Below are 20,000 nucleotides of genomic sequence, written 5' to 3'. Positions count from 1 at the left end.
TTTTACATCAACAATAATGCATGTTAATTTAGTCTTAGTCAGCGTTTTTGGACATTAGTGCAGTCTCGTCATCGTCTCGTCTTCGTCATGGAAAAAAAGGTTGTTGACGAACATATTTAGTCTCGTCTCGTCTGACGAAATTAACACTGCAATGGTGACATGCTTAATGCTGCAATGCATGCTGGGAGTCATGAGCATTATACTATGGTGGCTCCCAGCATGCATTGCTGCATGAAGCATGTCACCGTTATAGACTTTATTCACAGCAGCGCCATCTTCGATTTTTAACGGGAATGAAAGTGAGGCTGTGAGGGATAGACCTACATCTCTTCAGTGGGCTCTTCTGTTATGTGTTTTTGAATTGTTATGCTGATGAAAAATATCTTTCCAAGAAGGTTAAGTAGACAAAAACACTCCAGACAACATGAGCTGTGGAAAATTATAAGTGATCAAAGAAGCTTTTTACAGCGGATGCCATTGAAAACAAGAGAAGTCTTTCCGTTTCACATCTGTCACGACGCTGCTCTGAATAAAGCCTATTGAGATTCAGATGCTGACTCTTTATGTGTGTGCTTGTGTGTGTGTGTGTGTGTGTGTGTGTGTGTCTGAAGGTTTTCTTCGTTTCTCATTGCATTTAAAAATCAAAATCTGTATATTTTGTGAAATGGTGATGTCATCACACCACGTCCCGCACGGGAAAGACTAGAAGGGCTCCAGCTACAGCACTGGGCATGCACACATCAATACTGCTTCATTTAATGACTGTATTTGCATTATTGTAAGGGTATGTTTAGGGCAGGGGTGTCCGACCTGCTCCTGGAGAGCTACCGTCCTGCAGATTTCAGTTCCAACCCTGCTCCAGCACACCTGTCTGTAATTATTTAGCATGTTCAGGTGTGTTTGATTGAGGTTGGAGCTAAAATCTGCAGGGTGGTAGCTCTCCAGGACCAGGGTTGGACACCCCTTGTTTAGGGTGTAGGCGTTAATAAAACACATCTGGTAAGTAGCACATTTATTTATTGTTATTTTATTGTGAGATTTTGCCTCACTTCCTACCATTGCTGTACCCCTTCTAGCCACAACTCTTCTTCTCTGTTTTTAGTGCATCTCTGTGGCAGAATTACAGCGCCACACACTGGCCTGGCATGTGTACTACATCGTTTTGAGTCGGTTTCATTGCTCTCGTGTGTATGCAGATATTTCTTGAGACGAGGGGAAAAAAGATCAGATAGGGAAAGCTCTGGCTTCGTGTGGACGGGGCCTAAATGTCTTTTCAGTTGATTTCATCGAAGGCCTAGTTCACACGTACACGGGTATTTTCATAACCAGAGTTTTTCCTCCTCAATCGCGTCCACAAAAGCATGGTTTAAAATAAAAATCTCTGTCCACATGAAAACGCAAAACCACGCTATGATTGGCTGCCTGATTTCCACATGGGTCCCATCCACGGCACTGATGCACTGAGGGATGCCATGGGCTCAGTGAAACCCTTCTACAAGTTCCTTTACTGGACTCAGTGACAGGTAACTGTATACACACAGGGGCAGGTCCCAACTGGACTGAAGCTTCACACACGCGCCTTACTCTTTTGTATTCTTGCATTCTGGCGCCTCTGTTCTGCAATACCATGAAATGACTGCGCATGGATCTGTATACATGTGATAAGCGCTGTTAGCAGAGTTAAAAAGCTACGTCCGCCATTGCATAGACTCGACTAAGGAGAGAACAGCGCACACTTCAACTTCACAAGCCGAAATCTCCGGTTTCACCATCTACACGACAACACTGCAACTGGAGTTTCTAAAAATCACCCTAGCTGGAGTTTTCAAAACCGGAGTGGTTTCTGTAACCGGAGACTGTGTTTGCGTGTGGACGAACAGCCAAACTGTGTAGAAAAAGCTGCGGTTTTGAAAATACCCGTGTTCGTGTGGAAAGGGCCTAAAGCTGTGGCTGAAGTCAGTTGTAGTTCTTGTGTTTCTCTTTCCTTCAGTGATTCTGCTCATTATCATCAGGTGTCTTCAATAATCAAACAATCATCACTTAATGAATCACTTAAGTATCTTATTAACTCTAACACTGCTTCAGTGTTACTTTAACACCTGCTGGTGATTCCCATATGAGCAGTGTTAATTCAACACCGGGGAATTTACTGTGCAACAACAACAACAACAACATCCATTATAAAAGCACTCCATCTGGCTCCAGGGGTTACTAAAGGCCTTCTGAAGCAAAGCCTTGCGTGAGAAAAATATCCATATTTAAAAAATGTATTAACTAAAATAACTATATTCTGCCTGCATATGCATCATTCTATGGCGAAAGAGTGACCTTTGACCCGACACATGACATGACCAACACAGAAGCTCAGAGGATAGAGAGAAACAAAACACTGGTCATGAATTAGAGTCTAAAACAAGCATTTTTAAAGAGAAATGTGGGAGGATTTTGATATCAGAGAAGAGGAGCTTGAGTTTGTTGCCCAGACCCATTAGTCTGAACCGTGAGGCATCAAAGCTTCTCCTGCATCATACGCAAATATCTCCTTTTGTGTTACAACAAATAAAGAAAGTCATTCTGCAGATTCAGTGACATAAGAAAGTGCTTGATGTGTGTGTTTGTGTGTTTCTGTGTCTATTTCTGAGAGTTGACTAGTTTTACCTGTGACGTCAAGCTGAGCTCCAGGAATCCCCGTCCATTTTCCATCCTCACTGTGTGTAGTAATTCTGCAGTAGTAGACGAGTTTATCAGCTTCTGTTACAGCCGTCAAAGTGAGACTGGAAGTGTGTTTATCTTTATCTTTACTCAAACACTGAACTCTTCCGCTTTTCTCTGGATCTGAACACAGATTAGGTAGATCTACAACACCTACAACAGGTTTGGTCCAGAAAACTTCTTTGAGCTCATAACTCTGAGGATATGTTACAGTGCAGGATATTGTCACTGATGATCCCTTTAATGCACAAACATATGAAGAGCTGTAATTCACTCCCCAACCCCGCTGACCATCAACCCCTGAAACACAGACATGAGGAATGAAGAGGCTTTCATGTGTTTTAGAGCAATTTACAAAAATATCTGTTCACTTTTGAGCATTTCTCTGTTATCTGACAGCAAAACACTCATGTCCGTTTATAAGTGTGAAGAGCTCAATCATCTTTAGTTCAAATATCTGTATCTCACCCGCAGTCATGATCACTACGATCAGAGGAAGAGACTTTATGAGAGACGACACCATAGTGACTTCTGCAATCAGAAAACGGACAATTATGACATTATGAGCATCATCGACACACAACATCACAAACTCTGTTTGACAGATGAAGCACACGATGATCTGAGAATAATCCACGGCTCATTGAAGGCTTGACGTGAACTGATGAAGTTTCTCATGTCAGGCCTCGTGTGTCTAAAGAGCTTCACACAATATTTACATCTACAGCAGAGATTGAGCTTCTGGAGTCCGAATCACTTCATCAAACCAACATTCACCAACAACAGTTTTACAAATATCACTCGAAGCTGAACTGAATTATTATAAATAATGTTTGAAATGGTCTTACCGCTCTGCAGTGTCGATGTGTCAGTGTCAACGCCCAAAAGAGAAAAACATCCGCAGTTTAAGCGTCAAACGTCTCGTTTTCACACTTTATAAAGAGCAGCTAAAAATGTCGGCCTTGCTCTTCCTGTTATGAGCGACCGCCATCTCAAGTACACAAGATCAACTGGAGAAGAAAGTTCATGTTTGCAGATGTCAAACACACGTCAAGCTTAATCTCTGTGGAGATCACTGTTGTTAAATCTGTGTGAGAGAATATGTGAAAGATGTTTGCTTTGAGAAAGAACAGTGTAAAGATGCTCATCCCGGCTCAGGAGCGTCTGAGCAGCATCTCTACAGCTCTTAGTGTCACTTCCTCTTTCTCACACAAACTCTGTGTTCAACACATGAAGCGGTGGACGACACACACACAGTCCTAACCATCAGCAACTACATTGTGTGTAAGTGGGTCAGTGCCAGTTTCTGACAGACAACACAAGCTCTCAGATACCAGACCGACGACAGATACAGGAAGAACAGTTTTAATGGTCTTAAAAACACTACATTACTAACAGATCTATTTAATAACTCCCAAAAATGGCCAGTGGTGCTCACGGCAGAGCCAAATGACCTCCAGCTGCTCCTCTGTGGATCTATGGGTGGAGGGATGGAGTTATGGGTCGGTTAGGGTGTGGTTGGACCGTCTAGCTCCACCCTTTACACCCACATCACATCCAGAGGGGAGGAGCTGGACGTCTCGCTCCACCTATGGCTCTGCAGTGAGCAGCCTCTCAAAATGGAGGAATTACATCCATTACTCAAATCTTTTCTGCTCTTCCATTGACTTTACTGTCATCTAGTGGTCAAAAACATGAAGTACACTTTACAGCCATTACAGCAGCTGCTTTTATGTCTGATTCTTAGATATGTTGATTTTATAAGTAATAAAAGTGACCAAAGTTGTATTTTTCTCCTGTATTGTTCACTAGTGTTAGGAGAAGCTGATGGGTGAACAGGAAGTAATGTGAATTATAAAGATAATGTATAAAAAAATGCACATACTCTATATACAATTAATCGAGCTTTACGGTCGGGATGGGAAATGAACACTTGCCGAACGCTGGCACTTTTTGGACAATAGCTGGTTATTTTGCTTCATCTATCAGTCAATGTGTCGCCAATCCTACATCTCAGATTATCCTTTGACCAACAAATGCACAAAAGACACAGTGTGAACACAAATCAAACACACTGACTTGTTTTAGCGGCTTCAACATAACAGAACTTGAACCAAGAACATCTAAGTCCACTTTTGAGGCCAAAGAAAAAACAAAAACATTTCATTTGGACTCAAAACCAAATGAGTGACGGTACAATCTGTTTATTTTATCTGTTTATTTTATGTTCATTGGATGATATCAGTAACAATGAGGTTTAAGAGCAAATCTTACACAATAAGCAAAAACACATTTAATGGTTACATATTCATATAAAATAGGATCATGACACACTTCAGAAACATCACTGTAACGCTTTGGAGGCGAGTAAATGATGGCAAAATGTTAGTTGTAAATGTGGTCATTTTGTTCTGAAAGTTAAAAATACTGGAGGTGAAAATGAATCTTAGTGACTTGATGCTCAGTTTTTCCCTGATTTGCATAAAACACAACTAAGATGATCAGACACTGGAACTTAAAGGTAGGGTAGGTAAGATTTGGGTAAAAAACTTTTTTTCCAAATTTGTTTAAACTTTCTTTATATATCAATATATAATTAAAATGTAAGTACTCTGAAAAAGAAAGTATAAAAATTGAGTGTCTGTAGACCTCTCACTCATGTTTTAAAGACAGCTCATTATTTCCATTCACTCCACCTTCTCCCTTCTGGGCTCTTTCCAAAGCCACGCCCCCAAAACACATGAACGCGCTACGCTGACCGCGATCAGCTGGAAGACGCATTATTTACCTGAGACAAGCGGAGAAGAAGTGCATGTAGTGACATCATGTCAGAATCACATGTAATAAAAAATCTAACTTTATCATTATGAATATAAACAAATAAGATGTATTTTAGTACTCACTCTCAAGCTAGAATAACGATACTTGTAAAGTTCAAAATACACACACAACACAGTGTCTACGACACACACAGATACAAAATAAAAACATCAACATAAACATTGGTTGAGTATATAAAAACAAACCAAGGGCCGAAATAAACGTGCAGGTAAAGTTCCCGGTGAACATGGTAAAAGAGTTTAGACAGAGGGTAGTAGCTAAAGCTAACTTAGTTCTAAAAAAAAGTTCCTGGATGCGGTGTACTAGCTTTTACACATGCATTTTGTTATCTAAAGTTACATTTTGCGCAATACAACACGACAGCGATCAACTTGAGCTAAGCATATTGAGTATTTATCATCTCTACTAATGGTTCGCTAGGTGTATAACATTGTAACTTTATGCTAAGTAATGTCATGTTAGCTAAATTAGGCAGCTACGTGTGCTAGTGAGACATGCTTCATGAAAACATAAACCAAAAAATTGTATAATCAAAATGAAAGATTACCTGTCCAGCAGAAATACAGCCTCTTGAACTCCTCAAATCAAACGGGTGCGCCAGGGTTGCCAGGTTTTCACAACAAAATCTGCCCAATTGCTCCTCAAAACAAGCACAATCGTGTTTCTCCGGTAAAAATCGCGTTTGGGGGGTAAAATATGTGTCTTTTTGGTAGGGCTGCCTGCTAAAATTCGCAAATCCCGGGGCAAAATATCACATAATTGGGGTCGCTTCAACCAGCGGACATGAAAAACAGCCCGCGGCAACAGTGTTGAAGTAGCCCGACTTGGCAACACTGGGGCGCATGTGGGCAGATCCTGGAGCAAAAGCGGTGGTAGCCATGGTAGCGAGAGAGAGTGACAGTCGCCCAAGCCAATCACTTAATTCGGCCCGAACGAAAATAATGAGCAGTGTTTATTGCAGATTAAAAAGTCTAGAGTCACTCGATTTTTATACTCTCTTTTTCAGAGTACTTACATTTTAATTATGTATTGACATATAAAGAAAGTTTAAACAAATTTGGACAAAAGTGTTTTAGATCATTCTTACCTACCCTACCTTTAATACTCACAAACAATGGAAATAATATTACAGATAAGTCCAGGTAAAACACAAACTGTGCTGGAGTTTGATGAAGACCGAACACAAGGAAGATTTCCTCAATTCTGTTTCTCAAACCAGTGTTTTGTCTCTGTCAGTTTCTTTCTGTTGTTTGCCTCAAATTGTTCTGGAAAGTCTTGAGGATTTTCCCGCGCTGTGGGCGGAGCAACGGCGACAGGCGTTAATCTGATTGGTGTTCAGACCCTGCAGTGTCTTAATCCTTTTTGATTGGTTATTTTTTTACTGCTATGTGCAATAACAAAATGAGAATTTATTAAATTAAGAACTATTAATATGAATAATTCACTATTCTGGTTCGCTGTGTTTTTCTATTTGGTCCAGTCTCACTAATCTAATTCATCACTTCTTTGTGTGAAGTGTGACTGATATCCTCTAGATGGCAGTCTGGACACACACATGAAATATCAGTTATAATATCAGTTATAGTGAGAAAACACACAGCAGCTACGAGTGTTCTAAATTCCCTATATGGGTATCCAGGAAGGACTTTTATTATGAAACGTGTATGCCGCTAGGTGACGTTAGTTTCCGCTATTCCGCTATTGTGTTGACTTTCACTTTCACCAGCCGTTTGCTCCGCCATTTCTACAGGTGTTAATGTGCGTGATTGAATAAAGACCACATTTAATACCTCTTGTATCACGAGTGTACAACTGGATGATGAAAATGTATGTGGAGAATACATTATATAAAGAGTTGAACAGTTCCCTGTCTCCTGTCACGCTTCTTACCGGAGCCCCGTAGTGGATGAGCATTCGACTACCTATATTCAAATACAGTCCCCAATAGATGGTCCTTCGAGCCGGATCGCTACACTCATTACGGTGATATGGAGCAACAGAGCCAGCATTACTCTCCTGATACTACACATCCTGTTCGACCACAGGCCAGAGTACGTCAGCTTTCAACACGTCTGCAAGCTTATGACCACGCATTACCTAAATCTCTCATACCAGACCCTGTGCTGTATGACAGTTCATACCACCAACGAAGGATGGATCACCCAACAGCACAGCTAAACCTCAGTGGACAGGCCGAGCCAGTCTCGACTGTGGAGCAGCTTCCTATGAGTGAGTTATCTCTGGTGCAGTATGGAGCAGGTCAAGCTACAGGTTATTTGGGCAACATTGATAATGGAGCTGGTGTTCGTGCCAAACAGCTAGATGCAGAGAGATCTTATAGTCATTCTAGTTTACCAATAGCTCAACGAGAATATCACAGTCAATCCGAATGTGGGTCACTCAGCAGTGGCACTGTTTCACCTTCACTACATGAGGAAGAACAGGCTAGAGCTATCTCACCACCTGTGGTCAGACTTAAAGCTACTGCAGCGCCATCTATCCCAATCCTGTATCCAGGACAACCATTCCCAGCTGTTGTGGCAACCAGAGACATTTCTCAACAGTCAGCGCCATGGCACATGACACAAACTACGCCTAATGCCACGTATGGTACGACTCCGCCATATCTTGGTGTCTCCCCTTTATCTGCCCCACATGCAACGCTGCATCAGCAACCCTTATCTAGTACGCTAGATTTTCGTCCTTCATGTCAGCTTACCTCATCATTGCCACGTACTGTTACATCAGTGAAGCTGCCTTTAACTACAACAGCCCACATAACTCATGTTCCATCTGTCTATCAGTTGCAGACTACTGTGCCACGCCAACTACAACGACAGTCATTCACTGTGCCAGACCCTTATCGCCCTCCACCATCAGTCACAGGGCATTATGTCACACAGCCTTCTACTTATATTCCAGGACAGACCTGGTATGGCTCTCCTGCGATGTACCCGCCATCACCTCCAACCCCTGTTTACCAGCCAACACCTGCAGCACTTCCGCTCCAGCCAGTTCCAATCCCAACATTACCTAAGCTTGTGAATGATAGTGAGAGAGAGTTTACGGATCTAAAGATGGCTTTGGACAATCTCCTCAATCCTCACACTGAGCTTACTGAACATTATAAATACAGGGTGCTAATGGAACAATTAGTCCTGGAGGAAGCAAGGCTTATCGCCCAAGCATGCCGGCATCATCCTGCGCCCTATGCAGTAGCCATGGCAGCATTGCAACGTCAGTATGGCCAACCACATCAGTTGGCACAAAGTGAAATTGCATCCCTGTTGAATTCGCCTGATATTAGAGCTGGGGATGCAAAGGCTTTCCAGAGTTTTGCACTCAATGTTGACTTGTTGGTAGGCATGCTAATGTCACTAGAGGGGCCACAGGGACGAGAACTCACTTGCACGGGCCATGTCGACAGACTACTCAGTAAGCTACCCAAGCACTACAGGGATAGTTTTATTGAACATCTCCAGTTGCGAGGCAGACTGAGCACTGACAGCCTAAACCCGTATAACCTCCATGACCTCGCTGACTGGTTGAAAGTGAAGGCAGAAGCACAGCGTTTGTCATCTAAAATGGTACAGCGCTACCAGACTGAGAGAGTTCAAATCCCACGCAGAGAACGCCAACCCATTCCGAAACCTCAAACTCGAATCACTGCAGTTTATCATGGCAGCGAACAACCCAAAGAGGTCAGTACCGTACATTATGTCCACACAGAGTCTGCTCATGCTCAGCAATCATTTAAGAAACTGAAACGTCTGTGTCTGTTCTGTAAAAGTCAAGAGCACTACTTGTCGCAGTGCAGTGAAATCACTGAGCGCTCACCCGAACAGATACTTAAGTGGATAAAGGACAGCAAGAGATGTTGGAAATGTGGACGTACAAGTCATAAATGTGAGGAATGCACACTAAAGAAACCTTGCAGAGAATGTGGCAGTATACACCTCAGTGTCCTGCATTCCATCGCCAAGGAGGGTCCCAACCTTGTGCTACTTACCACATCTGAGGATCGAGCATATCTGACTTCCCCTAGTTCAACAGGACGCGTTTACCTGAAAGTCGTCCCAGTGTTACTGTGGAAGGGCCAGAGGTCTGTACCTACATATGCTATCCTGGATGATGGGGCCCAGCGGAGCATTGTTCTTCCAGCAGCAGTTCAGCAGCTAGGACTTGCGGGTAGGGAAGAGATTATGGCCCTTCGCACCATCCGACATGATGTCACTGAGTTAAAGGGACAGTCAATCGATCTGCTGCTTTCCACACCGTCAAGTCCACAAGAGAAGTACAGCCTCAGAAATGTGTTTACTGCTCCTCTCCTTACATTAACCGAGCAAACTTATCCCATCAAGAGGCTCCAGCGATGCTATCACCACCTCAGAGGGATTCCGCTTCCATCCTTTGAGAAGGTGCAGCCCCTTCTACTAATTGGGTCTGACTGCCCAAACCTGATCACAGGTAAGGAGCCCATCAGACTAGGACCAGCTGGTGGACCAGCAGCTGTACGTACACAGCTCGGTTGGGTTCTCCAGGGACCAGATGGACTTCTCCCACATCAAGTGCCTTCACCACAGTGCTTATTCACTTCCCTTACCCCAATTCGAGATCCTGTCTACCAACATGTTGAGCGACTGTGGCAACTGGATGTCCTCCCATACCGCAGTGAAAAGCTGGTAACACGATCAAAACAGGATCAAGCGGCTGTGAATATGCTGGAGACCAGAACACAACGTGTGGAAGTTAATGGTATCTGTCGTTACGCTACTCCACTCCTTCGTGCACGGGATGGCCCACCGTTGAAAGGAACCAAGGAATCAGTCTTGTCCAGCCTCAGGAACACTGAGAGGCGTCTCAGCAAAGATGCAGAAAAGGCGAAAGTGTATGAAGCTGAGATACAGAAACTCCTCGATTCAGAGTACGTTGTCAAGGTACCACCAGATAATCTGCAGCCCAATGAGGAGTCATGGTTCATACCACATCACCTTGTACACCACAATGGCAAAGACCGGCTGGTTTTTAACTGCTCCTTCGTGCATTTGGGTGTCTCCCTTAACCAGCAGCTGCTTCCGGGTCCCACTCTTGGTGCCTCATTGCTGGGAGTTCTCCTTCGGTTTCGGCAGCATACGGTTGCCGTTAGTGGGGACATACGCGGAATGTTTCACCAGGTGAGACTCCTACCTGAAGACAAACACCTGCTGAGGTTTATTTGGAGGAATATGCGTAGAGAGGATCCGCCTGACATCTACGAGTGGCAAGTCTTGCCTTTTGGGACGACCTGCAGTCCCTGCTGCGCCACCTTTGCTCTACAGGCCCATGTTCGCAGCCAGCAGCCAGGAAATGAAGAAGTGCTGCATTCCATAGAGCGAAGCTTCTATGTAGACAACTGTCTACAGAGTCTTGCCACTGCTATGGAAGCTAAGCAACTGATCGACAAGATGAGACCTCTTCTAGCCTCAGGGGGCTTTGAAATAAGACAGTGGGCTTCTAATGTCCCTTCAGTCATCCAGCACTTACCTTCAACTGCTCGATCAGAGAGCATCGAACTGTGGTTGCAGCAGTACAAGTCGGATCCTCTGGAACCAGCTCTGGGTTTGATGTGGCACTGTCTAGAAGATCATCTGGGCTACCGGCATCGTGCAATGGGAGAGCACCCCCCAACGATGAGAAACATCTATAGGGTCTTGGCGTCACAATATGACCCCCTAGGGTTTATCATTCCCTTTACCACACGGGCCAAGATTCTTGTCCAAAAACTCTGGGCCAAACCAAGGAATTGGGATGATCCGAACCTTCCCAAAGACTTGCTAGAGAAGTGGAAAACATGGGAGGAGGAGTTGCCTGACCTCGGCAAGATCAAGCTTCCCAGATGCTACTTGCCTTCGAACTTTGATGTGGAGACATCGAAATTTAGCTTGCATGTGTTTGGTGATGCTTCTGAGGTGGCCTACGGATCAGTGGCTTACCTCCTGATTGAGCAACACGGAGAGATCCATACCTCCTTCGTCATGGCCCGCTCTAGGGTAGCCCCCAAACGGCAGCTGTCAGTGCCACGTCTCGAACTATGCGCGGCTCTGACCAGTGCCCAACTCGCCAATCTCCTCAGCCAGGAACTGACCATCCCCATAGAGGAGGTAACATTATGGACTGACTCTACCACTGTCCTGACCTGGATACAGTCAGAGTCTTGTAGATATAAGGTTTTTGTTGGGACAAGAGTGGCGGAAATCCAAGAGTTGACCGAGCCTCACTCATGGAGGTATGTGGATTCCTCCAATAACCCGGCGGATGATATTACGAGAGGGAAGACGCTTACAGAGCTGGCGAATCCAGGCAGGTGGAGTCAGGGTCCAAAATTCCTTCATGAACTACCAGATCAATGGCCAGTTATGCCCTTGATGGAGGCCCAAGATGACATCTCGGAGACAAGGAAAGTTGTCTTTTGTGGTCTAGTTGGGAATGATCAAAGTTCTGGAAATCCTGATGCATCCCAGTACACTTCCTGGAAAGACTTGGTTGATGCTACTTACCAGTTTCTTCACGGGGCGGCTACCCAAGACATGAGCACGCAACACCCTGATTACCGAAGTGCGGAAGCACTCATATTGAGTCAATGCCAGGAGGAGACCTTCACAGAAGAGTTTAGGGCCTTGAAGGCAGTGAAACCTGTGCCTACATCCAGCCGGCTGAACACACTTGCACCAGAGTTTGATCGCACACTGGGAGTGATACGTGTGGGAGGAAGACTGCGTAAACTGGATGGCTTAAGTCAAGCTGAGATCCACCCAATAGTTTTACACCCGCAGCATAAGGTGACTAAACTTCTTATAAAGCACTTTGATGAACACCTTCTCCATCCAGGACCTGACAGGGTTTTCGCCGAACTCCGTCGCCACTACTGGATCCTGAGGGGCAGACAAGCAGTAAAGCAACATCAGAGAGAGTGCGTGGTGTGTCAGAAGTGGAGAGCCAAGCCGACTGTGCCTATCATGGCTGACTTGCCTTTAGCTCGCCTGCGACTGTACCAACCGCCTTTTTTCTCAACTGGAGTTGACTGCTTTGGTCCCTTCATTGTGAAGATTGGCCGACGCACTGAAAAGCGATGGGGAGTCATTTTCAAGTGCTTGACGACCAGATGCATTCACCTTGACCTCCTCAACAGCATTGATACGGATGCATTTTTGTTGGCTCTTAGACGCTTTATAGCCCGCAGAGGAACCCCATCCGAAGTCTTCTCGGATCAGGGGACCAATTTCCGAGGAGCTGAGACCGAGCTAATGGAAGCCTTCAAAGTAATGGAACCCAAACTGCAAGAGTTGCTGGCTGGTTATCAGATCAACTTTAAGAGGAATCCTCCTGCCGCACCACACTACGGAGGTGCATGGGAGAGGGAGATCAGATCAGTAAAGTCTGCCCTGCGGGTAGTTGTTGGGAGCCAGTCCGTTTCAGAGGAAGTACTACGCACAGTACTGATTGAAGTAGAGGGCATCCTCAACAGCAAACCATTGGGATATGTCTCATCCGATGTGGCAGACATAGACCCGGTTACCCCTAACATGCTGCTTATGGGGCGGCGAGATGCCTCACTCCCCCAGGTAATCTACACTCCTGAACCACTATCCAAGCGCCGCTGGCGTCATTCTCAAACAATTGTTGACCACTTCTGGGCATATTATATCCGGCATTACCTCCCAAGTCTCCAGACTCGCCAGAAGTGGCAGCGGGAAACCCAAGATTTAACTGAGGACATGGTGGTGATGATTATGGATCCGCAGCTTCCCAGAGCCCATTGGCCAGCTGGTAGGGTTGTCAAGTTGATACCCAGTGCTGATGGACACATTAGGTCAGCTCAAATCAAGGTCAATGATCGCGTATACCTACGACCTGTGGCTAAACTGGTCAGACTTCCAGCACTTCCGGATGGAGTTGACACTGGGCCCAAGGACTAGGGAATTTATCCTTATACATATTAGCTTTGCTAATCTGGGGGCGGCTGTTCTAAATTCCCTATATGGGTATCCAGGAAGGACTTTTATTATGAAACGTGTATGCCGCTAGGTGACGTTAGTTTCCGCTATTCCGCTATTGTGTTGACTTTCACTTTCACCAGCCGTTTGCTCCGCCATTTCTACAGGTGTTAATGTGCGTGATTGAATAAAGACCACATTTAATACCTCTTGTATCACGAGTGTACAACTGGATGATGAAAATGTATGTGGAGAATACATTATATAAAGAGTTGAACAGTTCCCTGTCTCCTGTCACGCTTCTTACCGGAGCCCCGTAGTGGATGAGCATTCGACTACCTATATTCAAATACAGTCCCCAATAACGAGAGAAATGTTTATTTGAGATGTTGGTATTTTAAACTCTACAAAAATGATTATGTTCCTCCAGTAAAGATTCAGCAGAAGAAAATCCAGTCAACAGAGCCGTCAGACATGACAGAAACTAGAGACTTTAACACAATCAGTTCCAGATTACTGAGATTAACATGAAAATACTGCTTAGCTGGGATATTAACATACACACATTTCATTTTTAATGTGAAGCTGACACTAAAGTATTGACTAAATGTTGCTGTGATCTTATTTTAAATATTTGAATTGCACAAGTTTTCTCCTAAAAAACATTTGCATATGCAGCACAAACATAAAATATAAAATGGAGGCTAAAATATAGATATGCAAGACTAATACACACAAAAAAAAACAATTCTGCAAACTCTTATGAGCTCAATTGCAATATGCAGAGTTGAAGAAAGCAGAATGTGACTGATAATGATGTCGATGAGCTGCTGATGATGGATGGTCAGTTTCTGAGGAGCATCAGTCAGCAGTGATGCAGTGAGGAGAGTTTAATGTGGATCTGCTGAAGTCACTGCTAGAGTCTCATATTCAGAAGATCTGGACTGAAGCTCAAGAGCCGTGTAGGTGTCGTCAGGAGCTCTGGACTGAACACCCTGTGAGAGACAGATCAACAAACAGCCTGTTTATGTGTGGATCTGCTGAATCTGACTGAGGAAGTGTTTGAGACGTTTACTGACTGGGATTGTGCTGTAAATGTCAGCAGATGTTCTGGACGCTGGATCCAGAGCTGTGTATGTCTCATCACTCGCGTCAGCCGTCTATAGAGAGAAATTTATACACTCATATTGCTTCATACACACTATTGTGTTCATAGTTCAATGCAACAACACAATCACACTGTATTGCAGTTGTAGATGGAGGTGTGTGTTTGCCGACTCGCCTGCTTTTGATTCACGTCTGCAGTTCCTCCTTCTCTCCTCTTCTTCCTCCTGAAAACAGAGAGAAAACTATATTTACAACGAAAAGGCTTGAAATAGAGTCAGTTTACTTTAGATGTGAGATTGATGTTTGTTTAGTGAGCAGAAAAACTTCACACACTTGATGAACACAATGATGATGGTGATGTTGATGATGAAGATCAATCCCACCACGAGCCCAGAAACTGTGAGCAGAGCCGCTCTCTGAACCCCTGAAACAAGATCATCATGAAGATCATTTCACACGAGAGACAGATGAAACTGAAAGAGTGTGTGTTTATAGGAAATACCGTTAACAGTGAGTGAAACAGACGCTGATCTCTGAGATCCGTATTTATTCTGAGCCTCACAGTAGAAGCGTCCACTGGAACTGGAGCTAAAGCTGGAGATGCTGAAACTCTGTCCAGATCCAACAGCTGAGGTTTGATTCTCCTTAAACCAGCTGAAGTTCAGAGCAGGAGGGTTTGAGTCACTGCTGCAGCTCAGAGTCACTGAATCTCCCTCCACTATTACAGACCGACTGACCGACACTGACACGCTCTTTGGAGGATCTGCAGGAAATATATATGAATATAATGATTTATTCATGCCATGACCTTCCATTATCATTATTGAATTGGCTTGGAAGATCCAACTTACTGATATTGCTACTAAACTTATTATTATTCTTTTTCTTACCCTAAAATGTACAACTCTATCTCCTCCTAGAGCAGGAGTGTCCAAAGTCCGGCCCTTTCAAACATGTCTATTAAAATATATTATATGTGGCCCGCCACGGATAATTTACAAATCGTGCAGTTTCACGATGTCAACACAAGGTGGCAGCACTAGATTTTAGGCCAGGGAAACAGCGGCAAAAGCGGAACGAAACAGCGCTGCTTGTGCTCTGCACAACTCGCGAGCTCTGACTCTGAACAAATGTGTTTACGTGAATCTCTCTGTGATTTGATTGAATTTAAATCCAGTTAAACAGCACTGACTTAATCAACAACACTAACATGCAAATCAGCCGATTCAGTTCAAATACTTTTCAAACAACAATTCACCAACATTTATCATGGCTTTACTGTGGTAACACCTGTAACCGTGGTAATTTGTCATAAATGTAGTTAATATCTCATTTTATTTATTTGTAATGTAGACATGTATTAGGCTAAATGAGTAATAAAGGCCAAATTGCAGACTATTTTTGTCATAAACTTGCAGTTTTGTGCATTTGTATTTATATGTTGATAGACTAAATACCATAAAGCCATTCTAGATATAGAAATATTTTTTTTTGTTTAACTTTTTGCCTTGTGTGCACTGCAAAAAATGCTGTCATTTAGTATGTTTGTCTGGTTTCTAGTATAAATATATCTAAACATTCTTAAATCAAGATGCATTTACTAGATAAGTTAAATGACTTTAGATATTTTTTCTTATTTTCTAAAATGAAATTGAAGTGAGTTTTTGGTTAAAACAAACAAATATAAGAAAAATGATATTTCTGTTTGGAATCGGGTGTGACAGATTATTTTTCTAATCCTTTGGCAGGTAATTTAGTTTGTTTCAATCAAAAACTCAATTCATTTTGATTTTTTCCCCCAGGAATCAAGAAAAAAAAAAGTAATTTTCCTTAGTAAAAGCATCTTGATTTAAGAATTTTTAGAGATTTGGACAGAAATACCAAGTAGGAAAAGCCTTTTCTGCAGTGTGGTTTTATCTGTGGTGATCTAAATAGAGCACTTCATACATTTAGATAAGAATAGAGTTCTAACTCAGTAATAATAATAATAATAATAATATTTCACCCATTCAAACTCTTTGGTTGATGAAAGTTTTACAGATATTGTTAAATATTTATAATCTGTGTCCTATCTCAAGCTCCTCTACTGTCAGTTCAAGCTTTTGTCAAATCTGTCATGTTTCCAAGAAACAAAACATTTCATAAATACAGTATATATAATAGAAAAGGGACCGGCCCCCGGGTGTGTCCACAACATCGAATCTGGCCCCCTTTAAAAAAAGTTAGGACACCCCTGTCCTAGAGCTTTAACTCCACAAACTCCAAACTCGGCTCAGACCTTCAGACTGTTCTGACTCTACTTCTTTTCTAACTGATCGGGGCGAAAAAGTCACCGAAAAACCCCATAGCCTTAACATTGCAGCGAACTTTGACCCCTCATAGCTCAGAGCGAGGATTTCGTGTAAACTCGTGGGTTAACACATTTGAAGAGGCGGGCAGCCTCTGTCAGAACATGCCTCACAATGGGGTATAAGTTGTACCCCTGGGGCGCAGGAGCTGCCCAAATTTCCCCATTGACTTTTAAACGCATGTGTTTCTCTACTATGGGAACTTGCATAGCTCTGGCTCACAGTGTCATAGAGACAAGGGGGTGGGCTCAATTTACTCAGGCAACCAATCACCATCTCAGGATCAGTGTGAACCTATCAAGCCACGCCCTAGCAACTGATCCCATAGACTTCCATTGAAAGAGATCAAAGCAATATTTTTTGGATAGAAGTGTATTAGAAACACGAGGGTGGGCTTTTGTGACTCTGGGCATCAACAGCCAATCACAAATCAACTTCAACACTTCCTAGCCACGCCCTAGCAACCACTGTCAAGCACCCTAGCAACTCAAATCCACAGAGGGATATCTTCACATCTGAATGTCACAGAGGCATGGGGGTTGGTTTATATCATTCATACTGACAAGCAGCTTTTGGAGGATCTTCATTGGCAGCTGCCAAGCCACTCCATAGCAACCAAACAGAGTACCCTAGCAACCGTTTACCAAGACCTATATCTCTGCCTCAGAACATCATAGAGACTTGGGGGTTGGGTCTTTTGCCTCATGCTAGCAAACTGGACTTTCAACAAGCTACACATGCTAGCAGTGAATAGCTACATGCTAATAGCAAATAGCTTAGGGTTATAACATGATAAAAACAAGTCAAAATGTGCTAGCATAATGCTAGCAACATGCTAATTGTGTTGACATAATGTTAACAACATGGTAATCGTGTTAGCTAATCATGCTAACAACATGCTAATTGTGTTAAAATCATGCTAGCAACATGCTAATCGTGTTAACATAATGCTATCAAACATGCTAATCTTGTTGTGCTAGCAAAAATGTTGATTGTGTTAGCATCTCGCTAGTAAACATGTTAATCGTGTTAGCATTATGCTAGCTAAATAATAAGTGTGTTGACATCGTGCTAGCAAAATTATAATTGTGTTAGCATTGTGCTAGTAACTTGATAATTTTGTTAGCATCGTGCTAGCAAAATGCTTATCATGATAGCATTATGCTAGCAAAATGCTAATCATGTTATCTAATCATGCTAACAAAATGCTAACCATAATCCTAGCAAACTGCTAATTGTATTAGCTAATCATGTTAACAAAATGTTAATCGTGTTAACATCAGGCTAGCAAACATGCTAATTATTAACATTGTGTTATCAAAATGATAATTGTGTTAGCATTGTGCTAGCAACATGATAATCTTGTTAGTATTAATGTTAACATAATGATAATTTTTGTGCTAGTAACATGCTAATAGTGTTAACATCATACTAGCAAAAAATGCTAAGTGTGTTATCATTGTGCTAACAACATGCTAATTGTGTTAGCATTGTGCTAGTAACATGGTAATCGTGTTAGCATCATGCTAGCAACATGTTAACCGTGTTAGTCTATCTATCTAGACTATTGACTTCAAACATGTCAAACTTTAAACTTCAAACTACTTTAAACTGAAAATCTTCAAACTTTAAGATTTTAAAACTTTTTTTTTCAGACTTTCTGGTCCGGCTTTCTCAAGCCAACTGCAAAGTTTGTCTCGAATAAAACATTTTGACTAGTTAAATTACTGAAGTTTAACTGTAAGTATAGATCAAAATAGTGATGAAAAAGGTTCAAATCTACATCTGAACTGGTGCAAAATTAATAAAACAATATTACATTTTCAGATTTATGTCAACCCAAGAATAAGAACTATAAAAAGGATCACTAAACACAGATTCATACTTTACATTCATTTAGTATATTATTAATAAATCATGTCTAATGAACTAAAATGTCATGCAGTCTGTATGATTGGGCCTGAATTTATCAAACAACCCTGAGCTAAATTCTGAATAATCTGTGAAATATTTCTCTTTAAATATTAATGAATCAGTTTATACTCACATTCAACATTAAGATAAACAGCAGGAGAGATCAGATGATGATCATTTCCTCTTACAGCACATTGATAGTTTCCTTCATCAGAACGTCTGACTGACCGCAGCTGAAGCTGATTCAGTGTTTGATCAGTTAATCTCTGTGTGTTTCTGTACCAGATGAATGTTGTGTGTTCAGGCAGAGAGCAGCTGCTGTTACATGTCAGAGTGACTGAATCTCCCTCTTTCACACTCTGATGTGTCTCCACCTGCAGGTCTGACAGAAAAACAACAACAACAACAACATCATCATCATCAACATCATCATCAACATCATCATCAACATCATCATCATCATCATCATCATCATCATCATCATCATCAACATAAACATAAACATCAACAACATCATTAACTGATTCACTGTCAGCACATCTGAATCGTTCCCTATCCCCTATATAGTTCACTGTCTGAATCGGTCCCTATCCCCTATATAGTGCACTGTCTGAATCATTCCCTATCCCCTGTATAGTGCACTGTCTGAATCGTTCCCTATCCCCTGTATAGTGCACTGTCTGAATCGGTCCCTATCCCCTATATAGTGCACTGTCTGAATCGTTCCCTATCCCCTGTATAGTGCACTGGCTGAATCGGTCCCTATCCCCTATATAGTGCACTGTCTAAATCATTCCCTATCCCCTATATAGTGCACTGTCTGAATCATTCCCTATCCCCTATATAGTGCACTGTCTGAATCGGTCCCTATCCCCTATATAGTGCACTGTCTGAATCATTCCCTATCCCCTATATAGTGCACTGTCTGAATCATTCCCTATCCCCTATATGGTGCACTGTCTGAATCATTCCCTATCCCCTATATAGTGCACTGTCTGAATCATTCCCTATCCCCTATATAGTGCACTGTCTGAATCTGTCCCTATCCCCTATATAGTGCATTGTCTGAATCGTTCCCTATCCCCTATATAGTGCACTGTCTGAA

At 42.6% G+C, this 20,000-nt stretch overlaps 2 protein-coding genes across 2 annotated transcripts in view; both read right to left on the bottom strand.

The window, feature by feature from the left end:
• LOC307123061 (B-cell receptor CD22-like) overlaps positions 1 to 3,670 on the bottom strand; it is a 52,972-nt gene extending 49,302 nt beyond the window's left edge. Inside the window, exons 1-3 of the mRNA XM_079811450.1 lie at positions 3,561 to 3,670; positions 3,181 to 3,243; positions 2,659 to 3,012 (exon numbers count right to left, since the gene is read on the bottom strand). Of these exons, the coding sequence (XP_079667576.1) occupies positions 2,659 to 3,012; positions 3,181 to 3,235 (409 nt within the window). The 5' untranslated portion in view covers positions 3,236 to 3,243; positions 3,561 to 3,670. The remainder of the gene's footprint in view (positions 1 to 2,658; positions 3,013 to 3,180; positions 3,244 to 3,560) is intronic.
• Positions 3,671 to 13,889: 10,219 nt separating this feature from the next.
• Positions 13,890 to 20,000, bottom strand: part of LOC307123057 (B-cell receptor CD22-like) — a 13,263-nt gene continuing 7,152 nt past the window's right edge. The window contains exons 6-11 of the mRNA XM_079811445.1: positions 19,029 to 19,277; positions 15,136 to 15,396; positions 14,967 to 15,057; positions 14,809 to 14,857; positions 14,606 to 14,686; positions 13,890 to 14,521 (exon numbers count right to left, since the gene is read on the bottom strand). Coding sequence (XP_079667571.1) covers positions 14,417 to 14,521; positions 14,606 to 14,686; positions 14,809 to 14,857; positions 14,967 to 15,057; positions 15,136 to 15,396; positions 19,029 to 19,277 — 836 coding nt within the window. The 3' untranslated portion in view covers positions 13,890 to 14,416. The remainder of the gene's footprint in view (positions 14,522 to 14,605; positions 14,687 to 14,808; positions 14,858 to 14,966; positions 15,058 to 15,135; positions 15,397 to 19,028; positions 19,278 to 20,000) is intronic.

The sequence above is a fragment of the Gobio gobio genome, assembly GCF_949357685.1.
Source record: "Gobio gobio genome assembly, chromosome: 3".
In the NCBI taxonomy this organism is placed as follows: domain Eukaryota; kingdom Metazoa; phylum Chordata; class Actinopteri; order Cypriniformes; family Gobionidae; genus Gobio; species Gobio gobio.
Note: the sequence above shows the minus strand (reverse complement) of the source record. Positions and strands in the feature narration are given on the sequence as shown.